The sequence below is a fragment of the Quercus suber genome, unplaced genomic scaffold, assembly GCF_002906115.3.
Source record: "Quercus suber isolate HL8 unplaced genomic scaffold, Cork oak 2.0 scaffold_106, whole genome shotgun sequence".
Lineage (NCBI taxonomy): Eukaryota > Viridiplantae > Streptophyta > Magnoliopsida > Fagales > Fagaceae > Quercus > Quercus suber.
Genome location: NW_027069571.1, coordinates 241231 through 262661, shown reverse-complemented (window position 1 = coordinate 262661; position 21431 = coordinate 241231). Strand labels below are relative to the sequence as shown.

Below are 21431 nucleotides of genomic sequence, written 5' to 3'. Positions count from 1 at the left end.
AATATCTACAACTTTCTAGTTTTGAGTTTTTCAAAATTCTCAATTTTTGAATGCCAAAATTAAATCACAATTTACTGCTGTAAACCTGGACGAAAATTAAAATAGTAAAAGTTTTATTTTCTTTGGACACTTAGACATTAGGGTTTGGAAGGGAGGCTGTGGAGAATGAATTTGGGAGAGAAAACCTTGTATTTTCCTTTCTTTAATGGCAGCCTAAACTCTTTGCTAAGACTAGGGGTTATGTTTCTTCTATATGGTATGAATATTCAATGTGATTCTTTCTAAAATTTTATCAACGACATATTTGATTATTCAATTAGATTTCTTTTGATGTATTAGTTCTTCCATGCTTTCAATAAGTTCGATCATGTTTTTCTTATTGTTTAGATGAATTTCTAATAGTTTTAAATAGAAATCAGGTTTTAAAGTGAACGAGTTTTTCTGAAAGTTTTTCTAACCACATTATTAATCGAGGTTATCATGTGTTTTTGAATTGTCTCAGTTCAACCGAATCATAAGTTTTTAATTGTATAAGAACAATCAATTATGAAATATATATTTTCTTAGATCACAAAGAATCTCATATCGATATAGGGAAACACCCCAATGCCCTGGTATTTACATTATTGATTTAAATCAGTTTTTATTCTTATTCTTGTTAACAATCACCAAGCAAAATTACTTTTCTTCTTCACCCAAATTGTTATTTAATTATATTGTCTTTGAATTTACCATGCTCCTTGTGGTTCGATCTCGGTACTCCGAGAATTATATTGCTACAATCTTCTACACTTAGGAGTGAGCAAGCAATAGGGCATTATTTAATACTGGCGCGTTGCTAAAATTCCGCATAATAGAATCGCTAGAGCCCCTCTCGAAGTTTTTGGTTTCGTTGGAGTTCAAGAATACACCCTTGGAAGCATACAACTGATCTTTAAGGTGAGGCCTATTGTTGCACTTGCAAGGTTCCATGTGATTGATTCAGCCGATGCCTCTACACCACCCAAAGTATTCAGCAGCTCCTTTGTAATCTCAGATTCCTCATCAAACAACCCTAGTTCCAGTGGACTCACTACTCCCATGCTAGGTAAAAAAAAAAAAAAAAAATCTTTTCTACATTTTCAAGGGTGATGGTAATCTCATCCCCAAGGAAAGAAAAAAGTATAGGTATTTGGATTCCAAAGGTGAACCATATCCCTATACTTGTTCCAGCCACGAGACACCACAACTGCTTCAAAAATGTTGGCATTCTTAATGATTTAACAAAATCCCTCATCTGCAATTTCTTGATCCACCCAATCAGACCAACCACTAGTTGTGCCACAAGGGCACATGAATTGAATAGGGGGTGGCAGAAGCTCTTTCCACTGGAATTGCAAATCCATTACACCAGTGGCAGCTAAAAACCAAGGAAGTCGATACCGTACTGGTACCGGCCGGTACGTACCGTACCGGTTGCATACCGGTATCGAAACATTAACGTTTCGTACCGGTTTAAATACCGGCCGTACCGGCCATACCGGCCAATTTCGGGAATACCGGCCAGTATCGGGCGTACCGGCCGGTATAGAAAAAAGGTTTTTTTTTTTTTTTTTTTTTAAGTTTTGTAATTTTTGAATTTTTGTTAGGGTAGAATGATAACTTATTTGCATTAACTTATTAATATTATTTGTTTTCTTAATATGCAATGATAGCTTTTAAGCTTTCTATTTTTTATATTGTGTGTTTCTTTTTCTTTTAATTGTACTAAAGTCTAAAATTATGAATAATTAGTTTTGAATTGAGGAAATATTTTATGGTAAATTTTTATATTTATTATAATATATATACACACACATACATATATATATTTTTTTATTTAAAAATATAAAAAATAGCGGTAAACCCGAAACGGTACACCGGTATTGACCGGTATCCGAAATATACCGTACCGCTTGGCAAACCGGTACAGCCTCCGGTACGGTATTGACTCCCTTGCTAAAAACCCACTTTGTCTCATGGTTGGAAGCCTCCCCTTTGGTATCCATTTCCTAGAGTTTCAAATAATTTTATTTAAACGTACATCCACACACTATTGTTAGAATATGTTATTAACTTTTTCATACTAAATTTTGTTATTTGGGACAATAATTTTTACACTAGTTTCATCAATCCTGACCTGATTCATTAACAAGTTCTCCCTTTCTTGTGAGAATTGATATAAATACTTTTTAAAATTGGAGTTGGGTTATGTTTTATTTCAACCTTAAATTTTCAAAATGTTATATTTTAATCTCAATTTTTTAAAAGGTTTCTTTTAGATCTTATAATTTTAGATAATTTTATTTAAGCCTTAGAATTTTGGGTAACTTTCATTTAAAGTTTAAAATAAATTTCATTGAAACTAGCTAGTCATATGTTGTTTAACAATATTATTATTAATTAATAGATAAAATGTGATAGAAGGTATAAATGAAAAGTTTTAAAGAAAGTTTTAAAGGTTTAAATAAAACATTTTCAAAGTTTTTAATTTAAATGAAACATACTCAAAATTTTAAAGTACTTTGCGTACCCTAGATAATATTAATAAATTTCTGTATTAAGTTTAATTTGTAATACTTTAATAATATCTTCAGGTGGTGGTCGTTTATCATGTGGCCCGTGGACTAAGTGTACTAGTGCTAGCAGACAACTCCATACAAGGAATTTGAAATGGGTTCAGACCCAAATGCTTATGACTCCAACGGCCGAAGGGCTCGTCTAGAGGATGTGAACGGGCTCAGATAGGTTACCCATTTGTGCATGCAATAGACTTATCCCTTTCTCCTTTTTTTTTTTTTTCTTTTTTTCTTTTTTTCTTTTCTTTTGGTACTAAATGGATTCTACCCAAGAATTTCTTGCTTTATGATATATTGCCACATCTTAATATATCCATGAATATGATAAAACCCAAACTGAAATAGTCACAGTCATTTTAACAGAAATTTGAAGGTTGCAAAAGATCCTCCTCACCACACACCCAATTAGTTTACAATGTTGATGAAGTAATGGGTCAGATGGCCAAAAGTCAAGAGTCTTGTAGCTCAACTAACAATATATCTTGGTGTTTTCAATGAAGAAGTTCAAATTTATATCCTCCACCTATTGAATTCTAATTAAAATAATAATTTGAACATGGCTAGAAAATAAAAAATAATTTATTTGGGCCAATAGTTATCTATATATTCTCTATCATCTAACCTCCTCCATTATACCAAGAGTAGGGAAAATGTAGAAAATCAAGACAAGCATATCATGTAAACCTTGAAAGAAAATAGAATGAATCCTATAGGCTCGTAAGAGCAGTCACAACAATGTAACTAAATAGCTATATAGCTATTTCAGCTACACCAAAATACAAAAATTCATACTACAATAGTGGAGCTAAAGGTAAAATTTTTACCTTCATTGCTACAATGCACAGCTATATATGGCTGTGCACCGTAGCTGAAAGCTTTTTCTTTTTCTTTTTTTTAAAAAGAATTATTTTGCGTTCACACTATTTTATTTTTTTATTTTTTTCTACATTTCATTCTCCTTTCTCCGTGTCTCTCTGCTCACTGCCTCTCCATCTCTTCTTTCTTCCTCCACAGTCCCTTCTGTTGCCTCTCTTCAATCTCAACTTAGACCCAGATAACTTTTTACAGTGCAAAACAAAAACAAAAAAAAGTTTAATTCTGATCTGGGTTCTCAAAAAAAAAATTTACATAAAAATAAGAGCTTTAAGTTATCAATATTGAGTTTTTTTTTTTTCCCCCAAAAAAAAAAAACTACATTTATTGCAAACTGAATTATAGACTTGTTGGGTTTTTGAGGAAAAACACAATAAATAGTTTTCCATGATCCGGTTGTTCTTATTTTGAGTTTTTGGATGGGGGAGATGGGGAAAAAGCTTTGGCTTTTGGTGTGGGTATGGTTTATGCTATGTGGGTTTTGTGTGGGAAGGTTTCTGGTAGAGAAGAACAGCTTGAAAGTGACTTCACCAAGCTCTCTAAGCAGTGTCCATGAATGTGCACTGTGCCTGTGTTTTGGCTTTGATTTTTCTGCTTTCTTTTTTCTGTTCTTCTTCATTGGTTTTGATGGGCACAGTGGGGTTGTGGTTGTGCAGTGATTTTTATGGGTTTGATGGTGGTTGCGGCTGTGTGTTGGTGGTTGAATGAAATATTATTCTATTGTAATGTTTATATTATTTTATTGTGTAAAAAGCTAAAATAGCTCTATTGTTGTAGGATGTGAGAAGGTAAAATAAATAAAGTGACTTTTTATGTAGCTAAAAAACTAAAATTTTAGCTCCACTGCTGTGGATGCTCTAATCAAGTGGAACATCCAAACATGCCCACAAGGGGCTATTCTTACTGTTTTCGGCAACATTTTCTTGACCATTCGTTGCAGGAGTCATTTAGGACAAGATTGTGTTGTCTATCATGAAGCTACAAATTTCGGCAGATAGAAACTTGACGTCCGAGGAAAATTGTAGGGTTTGATCTTTTTAATTATCTTGTATAATCTTATAAAGTACTCAAGTCAATGATTCAAAATACTTTTTGTGGTTTTATTTATTTTAAATTAGAGAAATACTATGTTCACAATATTTTCATAACAAATTCTAAGTGGTATATTGTTATGGGTTGTTATTGGTATGGCAAAAAAGTCATTTCAGTGGTATATTCAAATTATAACCAATAACAACTAAACACCTAAATTTGTTGTAAAAATGTTGTGTTAATAACACTTCTCTTTAAATTACGAATATTAATGGTATGCAGGAGTTATTTCAATATAAATATAAAACATATCATAAACAATAAACAATTATCTGTAAAATTGTACCCTCTATGATGCCATAAAATTACCAAACACATTAATTTAACTTCCATTGGCTCCTACTTTTGCTCCAAAATGTGAGTTATATTTAGCTCAATCAATAAAATCTAAATAATATGGGTTTGAATTTTGCATAAACCTAACAGAAATCTATCATCATGGCAAGATGGTAAGATCAATTATATCATTTATAATGTGTAATTTAAAATCTATAATAGCTATAAAATCAAAGGTTTCAATTTTTTTGTTGATTTCTTCAAAGTTGTCACATATATATTTCCAAGTGCTTATTAAAAACCATCAAACTCTGTATTTAAAAATAAATAAATAAAAATAAAGAATATTATATTTTGTTGACCTTTTGTGTACATTAAATTGCAGGAATTACTAGCTATTTCATTCCTATCATATTTATAAAAATAAAAAAGAATGAAATGCATTTTTGTCACCTAGCCATACTAGCAAGGCACTATAATTAACTCAAGTTTAAAACCTTTCCATTTATGAGGATACGTCATTGAAGAGTACCTCTATTGTATTCTTTCTGTTCTATGTATCTACGGTGTATATCTTTAACTTCCGGATAAAAGTGACTATTTTATAATGAATAAAATAAAATAAAAAACAAGTGGCTCTCAGCAACTCTGCAAGTTTGCAGCATTCTAAGTAAATTTATTGCATGAAAATTCCATGCATCCTTCTGTCACGTAATGACTTTAATCTGGACCCTCACCACAACTTTTTCATGCAAAAACTTCTCGAGCTACTCAAAAAGAGCCCTGCCTGCAAAATTCATGAGAAACGATTTGGTTGAAAACAAGGGCGTCAAAAATAACGTCACTCTCACTCGTCGCTTTCCCAACAACAGTAACCCTTTAAGGCAGGCAGATCTGACGGCTGGCAGGGCTTTAAAGGCGTGAACATCAATGCTCTATGATCCACACACGTGTAAAGATGTTTGAATGAGAATGAATGATAGTGTAATGATGAATAAATAATTTGACATTCTATGTGTTTGTGTTTGTGTGTGTGTGTGTGTGACAGTGTAAGCTATTAACTCTGTCTAGTACTAGATGACGCTGCACAACCCACAGTAGTACGGCTTCTCTTCCCTATATTGGGGTTGAGTAGCTCAAGGCTTTTTAGGCTCAGTCCTTGTCCATTCTCCATAATATTACCACTGCTTTTTTAATTCTTGGTTCCTTCAATTTCTTTCTATCCTTTTAATTTGTCCCCCCAACTTTTAGATTTTCAAATATTTACCCTCATTGTTTTTGAAAAAATTCTAAGACCACATAAAGTGGCTAACTTGTGCTACAACTGTCTAGGTAGCAGGCTATAAAAGGTGGAGAAAAAGTGGTAGTATATATGAAAGTCATAGACAATCAATCATAATCTGATATATAAGAAAGTTGTATAAAAAATTATGATAATTTTTGTGGTACTAAAACTACTCTCGTTTCTTTGGTGACATTCCATCGGTTCATTCAATAACTTTAAAAGATTTATCTTATATTTAAAGGTCTCGAATACATTCACTCCAATCCAATCCATGAGATGTTGGAAATGACTCGGGTAGAAAATGAAATAGTATGACTAAAGATTAAGATACCACTTGTTTTTATTAAAGAAATAAATCTTTATTCTTCTTATCTACGTGATGGGAAAAAAAAAGTACACCCATTTGGAAAAAGAAAAAAAATTCTTTTCATAACCAAAACAAACAAAAAATTAAAAAAAGAAAAAACAAGGGGATGAACTACTTACATTATTGACTTGGAACTTTTTGGTTTGAACTATTATGTTGTCATGTGCAGATATAGGGCAAACATTATGTGATGGGGTCAAGGGTTTGAAAATTGAAACAAAGTGTCTCCATAGCGTGACTGTAGGTGTCTGGAATTAATGAAGCAAATTTCAGAAGTGGAGAGTTGCTGAAAACAGGAAAGAGTCAAAAGAATAAGAATAATGCATTAGTAGTTTTATTGTTTTGGATTTAAACCGTTGGATCGTTAAGTTTTAGAGGTAATTAATGTGGACAATGTTCAAATGCTATAGGTTGAAGGAGCCTACAGATGTAGTTTGTTTGACCTGTGAGCTATTTAATAGATATTTAAATAGCATGGTCTTGTTACTTGTCATTACAATAAGTAAGGATAGCCCCTATGCCTTAGCTTAAGTGATAATTGGGTTGGCTACAAATTGTGACTGAAATAAAAAAAATTTGCTTCCATTGGAATTCATAGAAAACCAATCAATGTTTAATTTCAATATGTGCCAACCAAAATGAACAACAGCATTTACAAAGTTGAGTACTAATTTGTTGGAAAAGTTGATATAGGTTCAACCACACCAAAATTCTTATTAACTTTTCTTATAAAAAATGAAAAAGAAAAGAAAGTTACTTTATATAAAGTTGACAGAAAAGACATTCTGTGGCAAAGTTCCAATTTAAGGGTTATTTAAATTTAGAAACATATGGGTCATTGCAGGTAGAAAATTAGCATCTAATAATTAATCAGTGAAAGAAGTTGAAGGATTAAACCTGTATTATGTCTGAAGTCTTATCCTTGATGTAGACATTCTGAGGCTTAAAAAATAAAAAAGATATAACCAGTTAAACCTTTATCACCTTTTGTCAAATCATTAAGGACATGCATCCTGAGAATTAGTCTTTTTGAGATTGAATGTGCTTTTACAGAGGCAAGAGTAACATAAACGATTAGGGTGTAACCAACTCAATATATACAAAAAGCACTAAATTAAGAACGTTGATGGAAGAGAAGTGTTGATTATATTGATAACAAGTATCGAGCTAGGTAAATTTTGTTAAAACTCTATATAATTAATTAATATTCGTTTTCTGAAGGTAAATTGACTCAATATGTTTTTTTTTTTTTTTTTTAACTAAAAAGGAAGCAAAATTTTTCATATGAGAAATGCTACATATATAATATTTTCATAATATTGATTTCACAATAAATCTTAACAGGTTGTTACTGGCTGTTATTAATGAGGGAAAAAGTAATTTCAATAATGGGTCCAAATTAAAATCAATAACAACATACCACCTACCTAGACAGGGACGGAGCCAGGGTACAAACCTAGGGGTGGCAAAGCTTAACATGAAACTTATAAAATTTCATCACATTCATTAATATCGTAATCTTGTATTTGTAATCTTATATTTGTAGATGCAATTTGAGATTTGCAATAAACTAATACCAATTTTGGTGATTTTTCAAATTTTAATTTTAAGTTTTTTTATAAATTATGACATCAACATTAGAGGTTAGCAACAATAAATCATCAATATTAGCTTATGAATAATGCTAGGGATACATCCAACTACACACTTGAATCCACAACATGCCTCACAAAAATTAGGTTAGTCCTAAACAAAAAGCCAAATAAACATATCTTGCAAACCACAGCAAACTTTTTTTTAGAGATAATTTTCAATCTATGATTAATAAATTTTACTAGTTGAGCACTTGAGCTAAAAAAAATAAAATTACAACACTATTAATATTAATTCATTGAACAACAAAAAAATTTACCATTTTTCTACTAAGTAGGATCGCTAAAGTCAAACAAAGTACAGACCATCAATTTTAATTTTTCTCTTCCCATTAGCCTGCCTGCCCATTAACTTCTCTAACGATAGCCACACATTTGATTTCTAAAACATTAAAAAAAATCATTAAAAAAATACAACTTTATTTTATTTTTTTAATCTTTCTTGTTTCACCTGTTCTATTTTTCTCATTGTATCCGTGAGTCTATGATCAACATATTATTTAAATATTTTTTATCATAACATAATCTTCTCTCTCTATATATTTCTCTTTCCTGAAATCTCAATGAATCTTATCTCTATCCTTTACTAACATTTTCTATTGACACTTATCTCTTCTCTATAAAAATATAAGTTTTTCTCGCTCTCTCCCTCTCTCACTCACTCTCTATTCTTGCTAATGTTACGGCTTGAACTATGAAGTGGAAGATGAAGACAGACTTAAACCCAGCATTAGCGGTAGTGTTAACAACAAGGTCTGTTCAGATCCACCATTGATTCTTGTTTCAAACCTTGATTAGATAATATCAGATCATTTTAAAAAGTTGGGGGGGGGGGGGGGTGGGGGGGGGGGGGGACGCATTGCCCCCCAAGTCCGAATGTAGCTCCGTCTCTATACCTAGAATTTGTTGTAAAATTGTTGTGAATTGACCCACATGGCTTAAGACTATTAGTTCATAAATCTCTCATGTGCGCTCTTACTAATATCACATTGTGTTCATAAGAAATACACGTGATTAGTGTGTTAGACTACTAGCCAACTCACTGTTACTTATCTAATTGTAACTAACTAGTGTTAATTGACTTTTCTAATCTAAGCCTTGCAATCTCATCCATCTAAGTTATTTGAGGTTCCTAACATTTTTCTCTCCTTCAGAACACATTGTCCTCAAGGTTTGTTATTATTGTTGTTGTTGCCAAATGTGAGTGAATCGTCCATGTGCTTTTTCATCAAAGAGTATCTTCCAATGGACCAATAATTTAGTGGCATCATGATCACCATATTCATATACTTCTCTTTGACAGGCAGCCCCATGTACATGAAGATTCTTTCTAATTCATGGACTGTGAAAATTTGCTTAAGTTCTTGAATCTTCAATGGTTCTTCAATCTTAAAGGTCTCATTAGTTCTTTGGACCTTGAAATGTTCTTAAATCCTCATAACCTTATTTAATTCTTGAACCATTAAAATTTTTTGGCTCTTGCATCTTCTATTCATGGATCACTGGCACTTGGATTGTCAGTTCTTGAATCATGAACTTTTGAGTGGGAGAATAAAGGATTGGCATTTGAAATTGATCAAGTAGACTACATATGAACTCCACCAATTTGTGCATAATCCTGATGCCTCTGCATCTTGAAACCATTCTCGTGTGTCTCCCTCCATATGTAATAAGAGGCAATGGAAACCATGAGAGGTGGTAGAGTGTTGTCAAGAGCAAATAATTCATAAACCTAGAGAAGAGGCACAATGAATTCAGTCATCCCAAGATTGAAGGATCTGATATCAATTGTTAGGAACTCATTGATCCCTAAAGGTAGTGAATAGGAATTGCATGTGAATTAACTTGAGTTGAGATAGTCACCCTTCAAGAGAAAAGATTAAGATAGAAAAATGCAGAAAAGCAACATCTTCATTATTATTCAAGATGATATAGAGAGGGATTACATTGATCTATTTATATATGAAATTCCCTAATCTAATTGACCCACATTGCTCAAGACTATTGGTTAATTAATCTCCCATGTATTCTTACTAATATCACATTTGTTTATAAGAAATATACATGTGATAAATGTGATTAGTGTGCTAGACAATTAACCAACTCACTATTGCTTATCTAATTGTAACTAACTATTAAGTAACTTTCATAATCTAATTCAGCCCTTGGGATCTCATTCATCTAAGCTATTTGGGGGTTCCTAACAAAATTTAAAAATGCATTAGCCAAAACAGGGTGAAACAAGACAAAGTACAGAAACATATTGGAGCAAACTAAATTTTAAATTGATGTGTAACATAGGAGTAATTAAAATGTAGTGGTTTAAAGCTTGGAACAAAATGTGATGAAACAAAGTAAATGTTTAAAATTTTCTACTTAAACATATAAGTTAAAAGAAAAACAATCCAAAAGTTATAATACAATCTATTACAGTTTCTGAATAACTAAAAATAAATTTGTTTATTATTTATATGAAAAAACCAATAAAAAGGTGGGAAGGGGATTGTAATGATGAAAGCAATAATTGCTATAAAGGTTCCATGCAGACGAGAGTCGTAATTTTTTTTTATGGAAAAAAAAAAAAATCAAGATCATCATGCTATGTTACAATTTATTGCAAGCTATATTAGCCTACGTTTGTTTGTTTCATCCTGTCTACCCTACTACCCCCACACGCTTTCTTTCTTTTCAAAATGTCCTACAGTCACGCGCAGCTTGGATTTATATCAATATCAAGTGATTGGTAGTCTGACAATACACGCGTCTAGGAGTGGTCGAGTGGGGGAGGGAGTTAAAGACTGAGTGTGTTATTAATTGCTCCCATATGACTTTGTAAAGCCAACTGACAATTTCTTAAAAGCATTTCCCTGAAAATAATATTTTCAAAAAAGAGGTCACTTCACAACTCAACACACTTTGTTGAGACTTGACACTTAGACCAACCAGTTGTTGCCTCATGACTCCCTCATTTTGTTACAATCCCTTCATTCTAGGGTTTGCTTCTACCTTGGCACATTTTGGGTTTTGTTTGTTTAGTTGGAAACTTACTTTTTCATAATGTTTCTAATCTTGTAATCAAGAAAAAAAAATAATTAGAATTTTTATGCACAATTGAGTAGATATGAGCATGGTTTTAAAAATCGGGCCGTACCAACTGGTTGAATTGAAAATCAGCCACGAGTTCAGTTAAAAAAAACACTAAAATTCGATCAAAAATTTGGAACCGGAGGAAAATCCAATTTTGACCCTGTCCAGTTTTTAAAACTATGAATATGAGTCTAAAATCAATCATTTTTTAACTTTATGTTTTACCTAGTTTTTTAAAAATAATTTAAAAATTGTTGAGCTGTGAAGTTGTTGATTTATATTTAGAATTACTATTGATATTATTTTTAACTCGACACCTTAACTTTTGTGTAAAAAAAAAATTGTAATTCTAAAGTAATGAAGTCTATATATATATATATATTTTTTAAAGTTACTACATTGACGGTTGAACTTTGAATTGCATGGTTTAGATTTTAACTTGATATATAGAGTTCCTTTAGGGTTTGCTTTAATTGCTACTTTTGGTAATAACTTTCGTTAGTGACTTCGTGTCTATGGCTTTTTAGCACCTTATATATATATATACAAGATAGAATTCTATTTTAGCATAATCTAAGTGTATATGTGTGTAAAACTCTCTACTGGAGACTTAAACCCCAGCCCTTACCCCCCACACCCCACAAGCACTTATACTTGTGGAGTGATCATCGTACCAAGGGTGTGCGATAGTGAACTTTTAGCACTTACTATTAGATAAAAATATATAATTAACTTGATTGATATTAATTAATTTGCATAGTGCGTCTCACACTTGCTGCCTTTTGGTTTCAAATGCAGGGATATCAGATATGTTATGACTCAGTACTAGGTCATATAATAAACACTGTTATTTATACCAATTGGTGTAGGACCTCAGCAAAGCTAACAAAAAAGAAAGAAAGAGGAAAAGTCATTCCTATTATTCCTTGTAAATTTTAACAGCGTGACCTATTCTCTATCACTTTTCACACCCACATGTGGAACGCCTTAGTTAATCACGTAACCTAGTAATTAAAGAAAGACAAAAATTCCTCCATTTTCTAGGTTAACATATCTTTTCCACTTTTTCTTTGTCTCCTAATGAGAATTTTGCAATCTCCTAAAGGTGGCTGGCCAACTATTTGAAGATGAACCAAATAAAAATTATTATAAATTGCTATTCTAGTCCCTCAATTTTGAGGTGGTATATATACATCTAATACATAAGATACTTTTTTTTTCCAAGGTGTGTTTGCTTTTAATCCATCAATTTAAAAAAATTCTAATTCCATCCTCTAAATTTCAAAAATAGAATGAGTTGGCTTTTCTATCTAATTTTTTGCTGACTTAGCTATAATGGTTTGCCAAGTAATGTTAATATTGATAAATTTCATTTTTATCCCTTAAATTATTGGGTTCATTTGATTTTTGTCTTGTAAATATTAGGTTGGTTAAATTTGATCAAATAATTCAATTTTTCTCCCTACATTAGGGTGCCTCAGAATTCCATTTGTGAAGTAAATGGAAAAATAGATATATAGAAACACTAAATTATTATATTTTACCATTTTAAGGGGGAAAATTCGAATTGAGGTACCATATTTAAGAGATTAAAAATGCAATTTGTCTAAAAATAAAGTCACTACACCCACATGTTGAAGTTTCACAATGAATTGTGTACCTCTTCATACTATGGGACAAATGTAATATATTTTATGAATAGTCAACTAAATTGGTAAGAGAAGGTATATGGTGTATCAATCACATATAATAACCCCCATGTAAGAGGATAATTACATATGACTGAAACATATAGAAGTTTTTGAACAAGCAAAGTACAGTTGTATATTTCCTAATTCCACTTGATTTTCTTTGTAAAAAATTTTCAATTTTGGAATTTTCAAATTTTTGACCACTTTGATATTGGAATGTAGACATCATGATAGCCATTGTACAACTCAATCTTTGGAGCTATGTTTATTGTAATTGAAGTGTCGACATAAATTGCAAAAACTTTTGACAATGGCTTAAGTGGATTCACTTTGTCTTAAAGTTATTGTGTATATGTGAAGCTGCCATTATAGTAGCAAAATTGAGAAGATCCCATCATGATAATAGTTTCATTTTTTGTCCTTTTTTTTTCTTTCTCTTATTTGGAGGGAAAATGATAGATACATTAATGTGACGAGAGAGGTTGTTCAAGTTTGGTTCTTTCTGCAGAGAATAGAGGAGTTCACTCAAGTAGTTTATCTCCGAAGTCCCAGCTAAAAAAAGAAAAGAGAAGAAGAAGCAAAGGAGTGCCTAGAGCCTCAAACCGTTTTGATTACCACACAAGTTAAGCTAGATGAAATATGCCAAAATTATTTTAATCAGAATTAATGCAAGGGTTATTTTGGTGACATGACAATATTATTATTGTTATTATTGTTCATGAATTAATGCGTAGAGAGAGTATTATTGATGATTAGAGTCGTATACATACAATGGATAAATGGACGCATTACTATATATAGTAACTGGATATGGTAATACTTCGTATTCTTTTTTGTACATAAGACTCCTTCACAAAACAAGGAACTTTTGGCCTAATATCAACATGTACATCAGTACATGCCATAGGCACAATATCTTTTACTCATAGAAAGGTACATCTGATCTGACTAGAAAACAAAATTATGGTAGCTAGGAATCTCACTGTATAAGGACTTCATGTTCTTGGCTTCCCCGTTTTGTTCCCAACTTTTTCTTTAGCAAGCTATCTCTTTCCAGTCATTCTGTTTGAACTTTTGACTAATTTGTGAGGTAATTGACATTGTTGGGTTCTTTTTCTCCACAAGAATAACCAAATTAATAATTCAGGAAAATTCTAGGAGAGATGCTTTTTGCAGTACTTAATATTTAAGAAATCAGCACCATTGTACCGGGTGGCATATAATCAAAACCCTAAAGCCTGAATTCAGTACCAGTCCTTACTCCATATTGATTTCATCTAAAAGCAAGTGAGCTGCTACACGTTTGATGATGTGTATCTGTGCTTTCTTTCTTTCATTTTTTTTTTCTCTTTGGTTGTGTTTTATTTTTAGTTGGGAATGAGAGATTTGAAATCTAGATGTCTCGGTGAAAAATATCACCCAACCCCAATGCCATTAAACTATAACACTCTTGGCCAGTACTTTCGCTTAATATAGGAGAGATTGGAACAAATACCACTAAATTTCTAGGTGGGAAAACAAAAATTTCTTGAAATCTGACAAAATATTGAGCTAAAAATACGATTTCCTTTTTTGGGTCATGGCTTCCTTTAATACTGCAACCAGATTAAAAAAGAAAATTCAATATGGACAAAGTAAAAAAAAACAAAAGAAAAGAACAGATAGAAAGAACAAAGCCTAGCTATATGCCTTCAGATATTCTCTTTAATGAAGGAAAGTGACTTCCCTTCTTACTATAGAGTAAAGACTTTTATTAGAACCACATGTATTAAAATCCATTCCAATATGCGGTGTCATAACCAGAAACTATGGGAAAGCGTAGCAAGCTAAATATACAGATATTTCAAAATACATTGTCTGCTCAAATTAATGTTGATTGCAACTTTATTTCTTCTTTCAGAGAAGCTTCCTTTGGTGGTAAAATGGCAGTTAAATTATAATTTTGAACTCTCTTTTTGAAAAGTTAACTGTGTCACCAGTCTCTATCCATACTAAATTTAAAGTGCAATGACAAAGGTAATCATTATGAGAATAATGTTCCTATGTTTAAGAATTTTGGCATTATTTAATAGGAATATCAACTTGTAGTTTGATTCATAATGCTTTAATTCTAACCAAAAAACTTTATTTCTAAAATTTTAAGACCCATCATGAATCCTCAGCAGATCCTTGATATATATATATATAGACTCTGGTAAACAAAAAAAGGAAAAAAAAATTTATAACAAATCCTTGATGAAGGTACTGCAATTGCCAATTGCAAATAGAAAAATGCATTGAAATTTTTTTTTCTTTCTTTTGCCATTCTTTATTCTTATGTCTTTAGTTCAAAATCTTTTCAAAGCTCATATCCTCAAGTCTTTCTTTTCCTTTGATGATAAAGCGTAAAGCATGTGACAAAGCCTATGAACGAATAGAGCGCCAAATTCTTTGGTAAAAAATACTAAAATATTTCATAAAATGTAAAGTGCTCCATTACAATTACCAAGGATCACTTTCATACTTTAAGATAGTTAAAGGTCTTTTTCTCTCTCTATCTCTCTCACTCACTATCTCTCTCTTCTCTCTCTTTCTCTCTCTTCATATGAGTGCAAAACATACAAAATCAATTAGATTTCATATATTTACGTAGGAATATAATATGTTGATTTGGATCTCAGGTTTGATAGGAAGGACATGCTTTTTTTCCACACCTCCTTCTCCTTTTGTTGCTTTCTGTCTTTCTTGTCTCCTTGTCTTTCTTTAGCTCTCCTTTTACTTTTCTTTTTCTTTTGTTTTCTTTTTCATTTCTTTTCCTCTGGTTTTCTCAGCGGGTACCTGATTCTCATCTCCAGCCCCCCCTTCACTGTTACAATGATTTCAAAATGAGTAATACTGAAAAGAGACTTCAAAGTGGTCTGCCCAAAGTGAACTCCAAATTAGGCTTCTTGGGGCTTGCCCCTGAATGGTTTGTGGATGAGCTTACATCTGATATTCTTTCATAGCTTAAGCACTTTGGATCCATGTCCTTCTGAGCCAAAAAGAAAAAAAAAATGAAAAAGAAAGAATAAGAAAATGATGACAAGGAAAAAAGAGATGCAATAAATACAAAGAGAAGCAGCATAACAAGTGTGTGAACGGAAGAAGGGAATCAAAGGACATTTGACTCAGAGAATAATAGAATATTTATCAATTAAAAAGAAACATGCCTAGAGTAAATTAGAAAGCCTGTTACAATATGCATGACTAATGTACAACTCTCAAAATATTATTCCCTAACATCATGACCATGAACATTATAGAATGAACCTTTTCTTTTCTTTTCTTTCTTTGTAACATTATAATATGCATTAATTTGTTTGACCATGCATGATTATATAAGGATGTACACCATCTATGAAGGTCAACATTGGTCTTGATGAGTCAAATGGGTTAGGTTTTGTTGCTAGGCTGTAGATCATTAATGGAATTTTTTTTCTTTTCTTAATTTTATTTTTATTTTTGAAGGACAAAGGGAGGTGGGGGTGGGGAGGGAACATTTTAGTATTTTACAAAACAAAAATCCCTTTTTTTAAGACTCCAAATGACAATCCTGTCCCTTAAATTTGTAGAGGAATAAAGCAGCTTTTGAAAGTTTTTTCCCCTCCTTTCCTAGCTCTTTCTATTATGCATGATTTGATAAAGAAAGATGAAAACAAAATTCTTTCCCCATACCTTTCTTTTTTATTCTATCATTCCCATTGGTATGCGCATAAATGGTAAAATTTTCAAACAAAAGGTCATTTGGGGAATGAAGTTTTGAATAATGGTACCTCAAGAGATGGTATGTTTCCACAAGAATCCCTTGGTTTGCCATGCAACCATGCTTCCCTGCTACAAAATCAAACACAAAGAGAGAATATTTCCTTTCAGTGGAAGCCATGCAGAAGAAAAAAGCAAACTGAGAAAAGAAAGCTATCTTTTACTGTCTTGTTTATAGTCTATCACTTTACATTTTTGAGCTGATTGAAATAAAGGCGAACCACCCCATGTGATTGCCCATTACCCCTAACAAGAGACTATACAAAGAAGTTTCAAAGGGCATAAGACTTTAGCACCAAGATTTCCACTAATGGGTCCATCTAATGGCTTAGCTTTGATAATAAGTTTTCCAATTGTAGGCCCCATTTAATTCCCTATCTTTGAACCCCACAAAATCCAAGGGAAAGAGATATCTCCATTTTTTAGGTGGATATTGTCAAATGGGATTTACAGGTCTTGGAATGGTAGAAGAAGAGTAGGTGGGTTTCTTTCTTTCTTTACTCCTTTTAACCCACTGAAGGGATTATAATTAGCCCATCATGGGGTTTCAGTTTCCATGTCTGTTGACAGACACAGCAAAGCGTAGTGTAATAATTTCTTTTTGTGATTCCTTGCATGCAACTGTGCTTTTTTTTATGCGTATGAGAGAGAGAGAGAGAGAGAGAGAGAGAGAGAGAGAGAGAGGTTCATACATAAAAGACACAATTATGATTACTAGAGAATATTAAGTTTATATGATGTTTTACAGCCACCGTGCTAATATATTCAACAGCAATATATGAGGAGCAAACGCCTTAGGAAAACATAGTTCCACAGTTACTAGAGCAATGAGAGAAGATAAGAAATGAGAACAACTAACACTATGCTACAATTTATATAGAACCTCTAAGTTACATAGGGAAATTAAATCCTGCTAAGGATTTTCAAAAACAAATATTGTTTGCATAAAAAATTTATACATTTCTTGTTTTTTTTTTTTTTTTTTTTTAATATAAAAATTTTACTCTAACTTAATCTATGTGTGTAACGTGGTTATTATGGTTATTATAGTAATACTTAAACGCTTACAAGTACAAATTAATGCATCATCAAACACCATGCTTAAATGGGTTTCCAAGAGGAAGTTATGTTTCAAGAAACTGGACTTGAATTGCTTTGGAGGTTTGCATGAGGTTGAGGTGCCAAATTTTCTAACCTTTTAATTTTTCAAGCGACCAACCAGTGGCACTATAAGAACATTGATAAAATATTTTTAACGATAAACATAATAAGCAAGCTAGATAGATTACCTAGAAGAATTGCTCCAGAGACCTTGATAGTCTTTTTCTTGAGCAGTTGGTCTTCCTTGCTGAATGGATAGCTCAGGCCTTCTTGGGTTCTGAATTTCAAACATTAAATCTTCAGAAGTATCTCCAGATGACCCATTTTCAAATACGTCCGATTGTCCTTTTGTAAACGATAACAACAAAAATTAGAGGACAAAAAGAAGAAGAGGGGACAATATAGGCGACAATATGTTATTATATCATACATTTGTTGACTTAATCATCAATTAATTCATAACTTTCAAAAGAAGATTGGACTAATAAGTTTTAACCTGAAGAAGCTGCAGCTCTATCTGTGGTCTTCACGGTTCGATACATCTGTAGTAAAAATCATAGGAATTAACCCAATTTTTTTTTTTTTTTTTTTTTTTTTTTGAGAAAGAGGAATTAACCCAATATATGAATAAACAGCAGTGTTAATGACTAAGAAAAACATAATTTAGATAAAGAAATAACACAGTGCTTTACTTTGTCAAAAATAATGTAGTACATTACACTTGGACAACATATATTTGTAAAAAAACATAAAATCAGAAAGAAGACAAAAAAGAAATATTAAAGTGCACAGTTAACTATCCTCTAGACATGATCAAATACAGTGCAAGTACATGCTGTAGATACAGAAGCATTTATGGGGCTGTAAAAAAATAAAAGTATATTATGTATATTGATGTGCATACATGGATGTATGTGATTAACCATGGTTAAGAAAAGTGTGGTTAGAAAACCCATCTGAGGAAGACATCATTGAGAAATGATGGTGTTCTGTACTTGTTTATTTTCCTTCTTTTTTTATTTCACTCCCCTTCCAAGGTAAAATGCTTTTATTTTGTTTGGGGAGATTAAATAATGGTATGAGTAATGAGTGTGAGCTTGTCTCGGCTTGGGTATGACTCATTTTGAATTCATTGGGCTTTGTCTTACTTGTTTTCTGAAATCGATAATACTCTCTCTCTCTCTCTCTCTCTCTCTCCTCTGTTAGTATTGATTTTTTCTTTTACTTGGGCTGGTTCATTCTTCCAAGCAAAAAGCTGTTTATTAGCTTGCAGAAGCAGAACCATCAGATCTAGAAAAAGAAGTGCTAAGGATATGAGAGACCCTCAGTTAGCAAACCATTGTAATTAGAAAAATACGCAATTAATACCTTCCTGTAGCCTAGGTTGTACAATTGCGAATTTACTCTTACAAGCACTATTAGAACTGCATTCAAAGACTATAAACCAACTTAAAAGCAGAAGCAAGAAAGAAATTCATGAGAGAGATACAAAACAAGAAGTTTCAGTATATTTTTCATATTTTTTCTAATTTGAACAGTTAAATAAGGAAAATCGATTAGATATTGTTGAAAAATGAGAGGGCTTTTCTACCTGTAAATGAGATTTAACATGTGCCAAGGTGAGATCTTTCACATCCATAAGCTCAAGAACTGACTTTGGAGTAGCCCCTAAATCCCAAAAAGAAAGGAACAAAAGAACAAGTAATTAATAAGTCAATTTTTTTAATATATTTTAATTTTCCCATTCTTGAAGTATGCTAAAGAAAAGAAAGCACAATGGTGTAAGAAGGAAAAGGGTAGCGAAAAAAGAAAGCAAAAGCAAGAAGAAAGGAAGAGTGAAAAAAGAAAAAGATTTTAAGAAAGAGTTAAATGAAGTTGCTTACTTTCATGGCCACCCAATAGTTCAACAGCATGAACAAAGCGCGCATGGAGTGTAGTAGTCCAGCGCATCCGAGGCGCCCTCATGCTTCGTTTAGCTGGAAACCGTGACAGAAATCTTGATCGCAGTAACCCTTGAGACTGAAAAGGACTAGAACTTGAGGTAGTATTAGGTATAGAAATAGAAGAAGGTTGATGAGAAACATCTAAAGGCTGTTGAGCAAATGGGAAAGGAGGAGGGTTTTGGTAAACTGGAATTCCTCTTATGGGTCTCAAAAAGCCAAGCTCTGGACTTAGTCCTTGAGTTGGTTGCTGAAACAGTGGCTGGTGATGGAGTTGGTGCTGGTGTTGGTTTTGATGGTGAGAGTAGTGGTTTTGTTGTGGAAAGGTGTGGAAAAGATTGCCATTACCATTTTGGAGATGATGATTGTGGTTGGTGAGGGAAGAGTGATGATCAGAAGGCCTTGGATTGGACAAGGAGAGCTCAAAACAGGTGTCAGGTTTGGCCATTGAGGACATGGAGTTTCTAGAGTCGAAAGCTCTCTTCCAAAATCCCAAATCCACTTCTTCTTCTGTACTTCTCATCCAACTTGAAGTGGGTTTGTTGTTTGGAGGGCTGATTTGCAAGGACAAATCTGGTTGAGCTGGGAATAACTCCATCAGACAAGTCCACCCACTAAAGCCTCCTTTGTCCTTAAATATTTGTTCTACTCCTTCTTGCTGCTTTTCTTTTGGTTGTTGAACGTTATAATAATAGCAGAATGGATATCAAGGATCACAAAAGATGAGCCTTTGAGGGGGGAATTCTTTTGTGATGATCTGGGTTATAAGAGTTTTGGATTTTCAAGTGAGATTTCTGGGTTCTCTTTTTTTCAGATGGGGGGGTTTGATCAATTTATGAGAGTAGTTGCAGAGAGAGAGAGAGAGAGAGAGAGAGAGAAGAAATGACAAGGTATGAAGTGAATGGTTGTTTCTTTTGTGTGAAGTATATGTGAGAAAATGACACTTGAAGAGCTGTGAGAGAGAGAGCGTTACTTTTTGTGGACGTGGGGGGTAGGGTACTAGGGTGAAAAAGGAAGAAAGAAAAAGATTAGAGAAAGAAATAAAAGTAAATAAGTTTGGACTTGATTCTTTTTTACTACTACTCTCTTTTCCTTTTGTTTTCTTTGAAGGGGAGAAAGGTAAAGAAAATTTTTAGTGTTCACTTTAACGCGTTTATTTGTCTCTCTACAAATTATACTTGCTTTTCTAAACTCACGCACACGCACGCACAAACACACACTCATTTTGATTTTTGAACTCAAAAACAATGGATGGTGCTACTTTTCGCAAGCCCTAAATTCAACATTTCTCTAGATTTATGTATACGGATGATTGTTTGTGCACTTGTTTCCATATCCTAAGGTTGGTTAATTTCCCAATTATAACCACTCATTGTGATCATGATGAACCCTAATTCCCAAATCACATCATTCGTCTTTGTTTACCTTTAGTCCAGCAATCCCTTTTCTTTGTCATTTTCTCTTTATTTTCACGTGAGAATTAAGATATATTTTTGGCTTGTTGACATATTGTAGGAGTAATTTTAGAATTACACTTTTTTTTACAACTATTTTATATGTTAGACTGTGATTTGTTGTCTTTTACTTTCACATAAACCCATTACTTTTTTTTCCACCATTTACAGTTTGCCACATAAGACTTGTGACACAAAAAGGTGTGGTCCTAAATTTTTTTCGTTGTTTTAGGATA

The 21431-nt window shown here is 32.6% G+C and overlaps 1 protein-coding gene across 6 annotated transcripts; it reads right to left on the bottom strand.

Moving 5' to 3' along the window:
* Window positions 1-15346: 15346 nt before the first annotated feature.
* Window positions 15347-20669, bottom strand: LOC112010545 (probable transcription factor KAN2). 6 transcript variants are annotated; one of them, XM_065775177.1, is made up of 7 exons: window positions 19685-20668; window positions 19393-19469; window positions 18298-18343; window positions 17990-18146; window positions 16712-16772; window positions 15886-15927; window positions 15347-15765 (listed from the first exon to the last, which is right to left on the bottom strand). In XM_065775177.1, exons 1-7 carry the CDS (start codon window positions 20337-20339, stop codon window positions 15763-15765), a joined length of 1041 nt encoding a protein of 346 aa, XP_065631249.1. In that variant the 5' UTR covers window positions 20340-20668; the 3' UTR covers window positions 15347-15762. The 6 variants fall into 6 exon arrangements, with proteins under 6 accessions (XP_065631249.1, XP_065631248.1, XP_023898663.1 ...); XM_065775176.1 differs by having other exon boundaries at window positions 15886-15930; window positions 19685-20667; XM_024042895.2 differs by having other exon boundaries at window positions 15347-15927; window positions 16712-16769; window positions 19685-20669.
* Window positions 20670-21431: the final 762 nt, after the last annotated feature.

What these genes read in the sequence shown, in the direction of transcription:
- LOC112010545 (XM_024042892.2), bottom strand. Translation starts at nt 20,339, where the DNA reads ATGGAGTTATTCCCAGCTCAACCAGATTTGTCCTTGCAAATCAGCCCT. An exon ending in ATGTTAAATCTCATTTACAG is followed by an intron (nt 18,344 to 19,392) that starts GTAGAAAAGCCC and finishes TTTTTACTACAG; the next exon opens with ATGTATCGAACCGTGAAGAC. An exon ending in CTCTGGAGCAATTCTTCTAG is followed by an intron (nt 16,773 to 17,989) that starts GTAATCTATCTA and finishes TTGATTTTGTAG; the next exon opens with CAGGGAAGCATGGTTGCATG.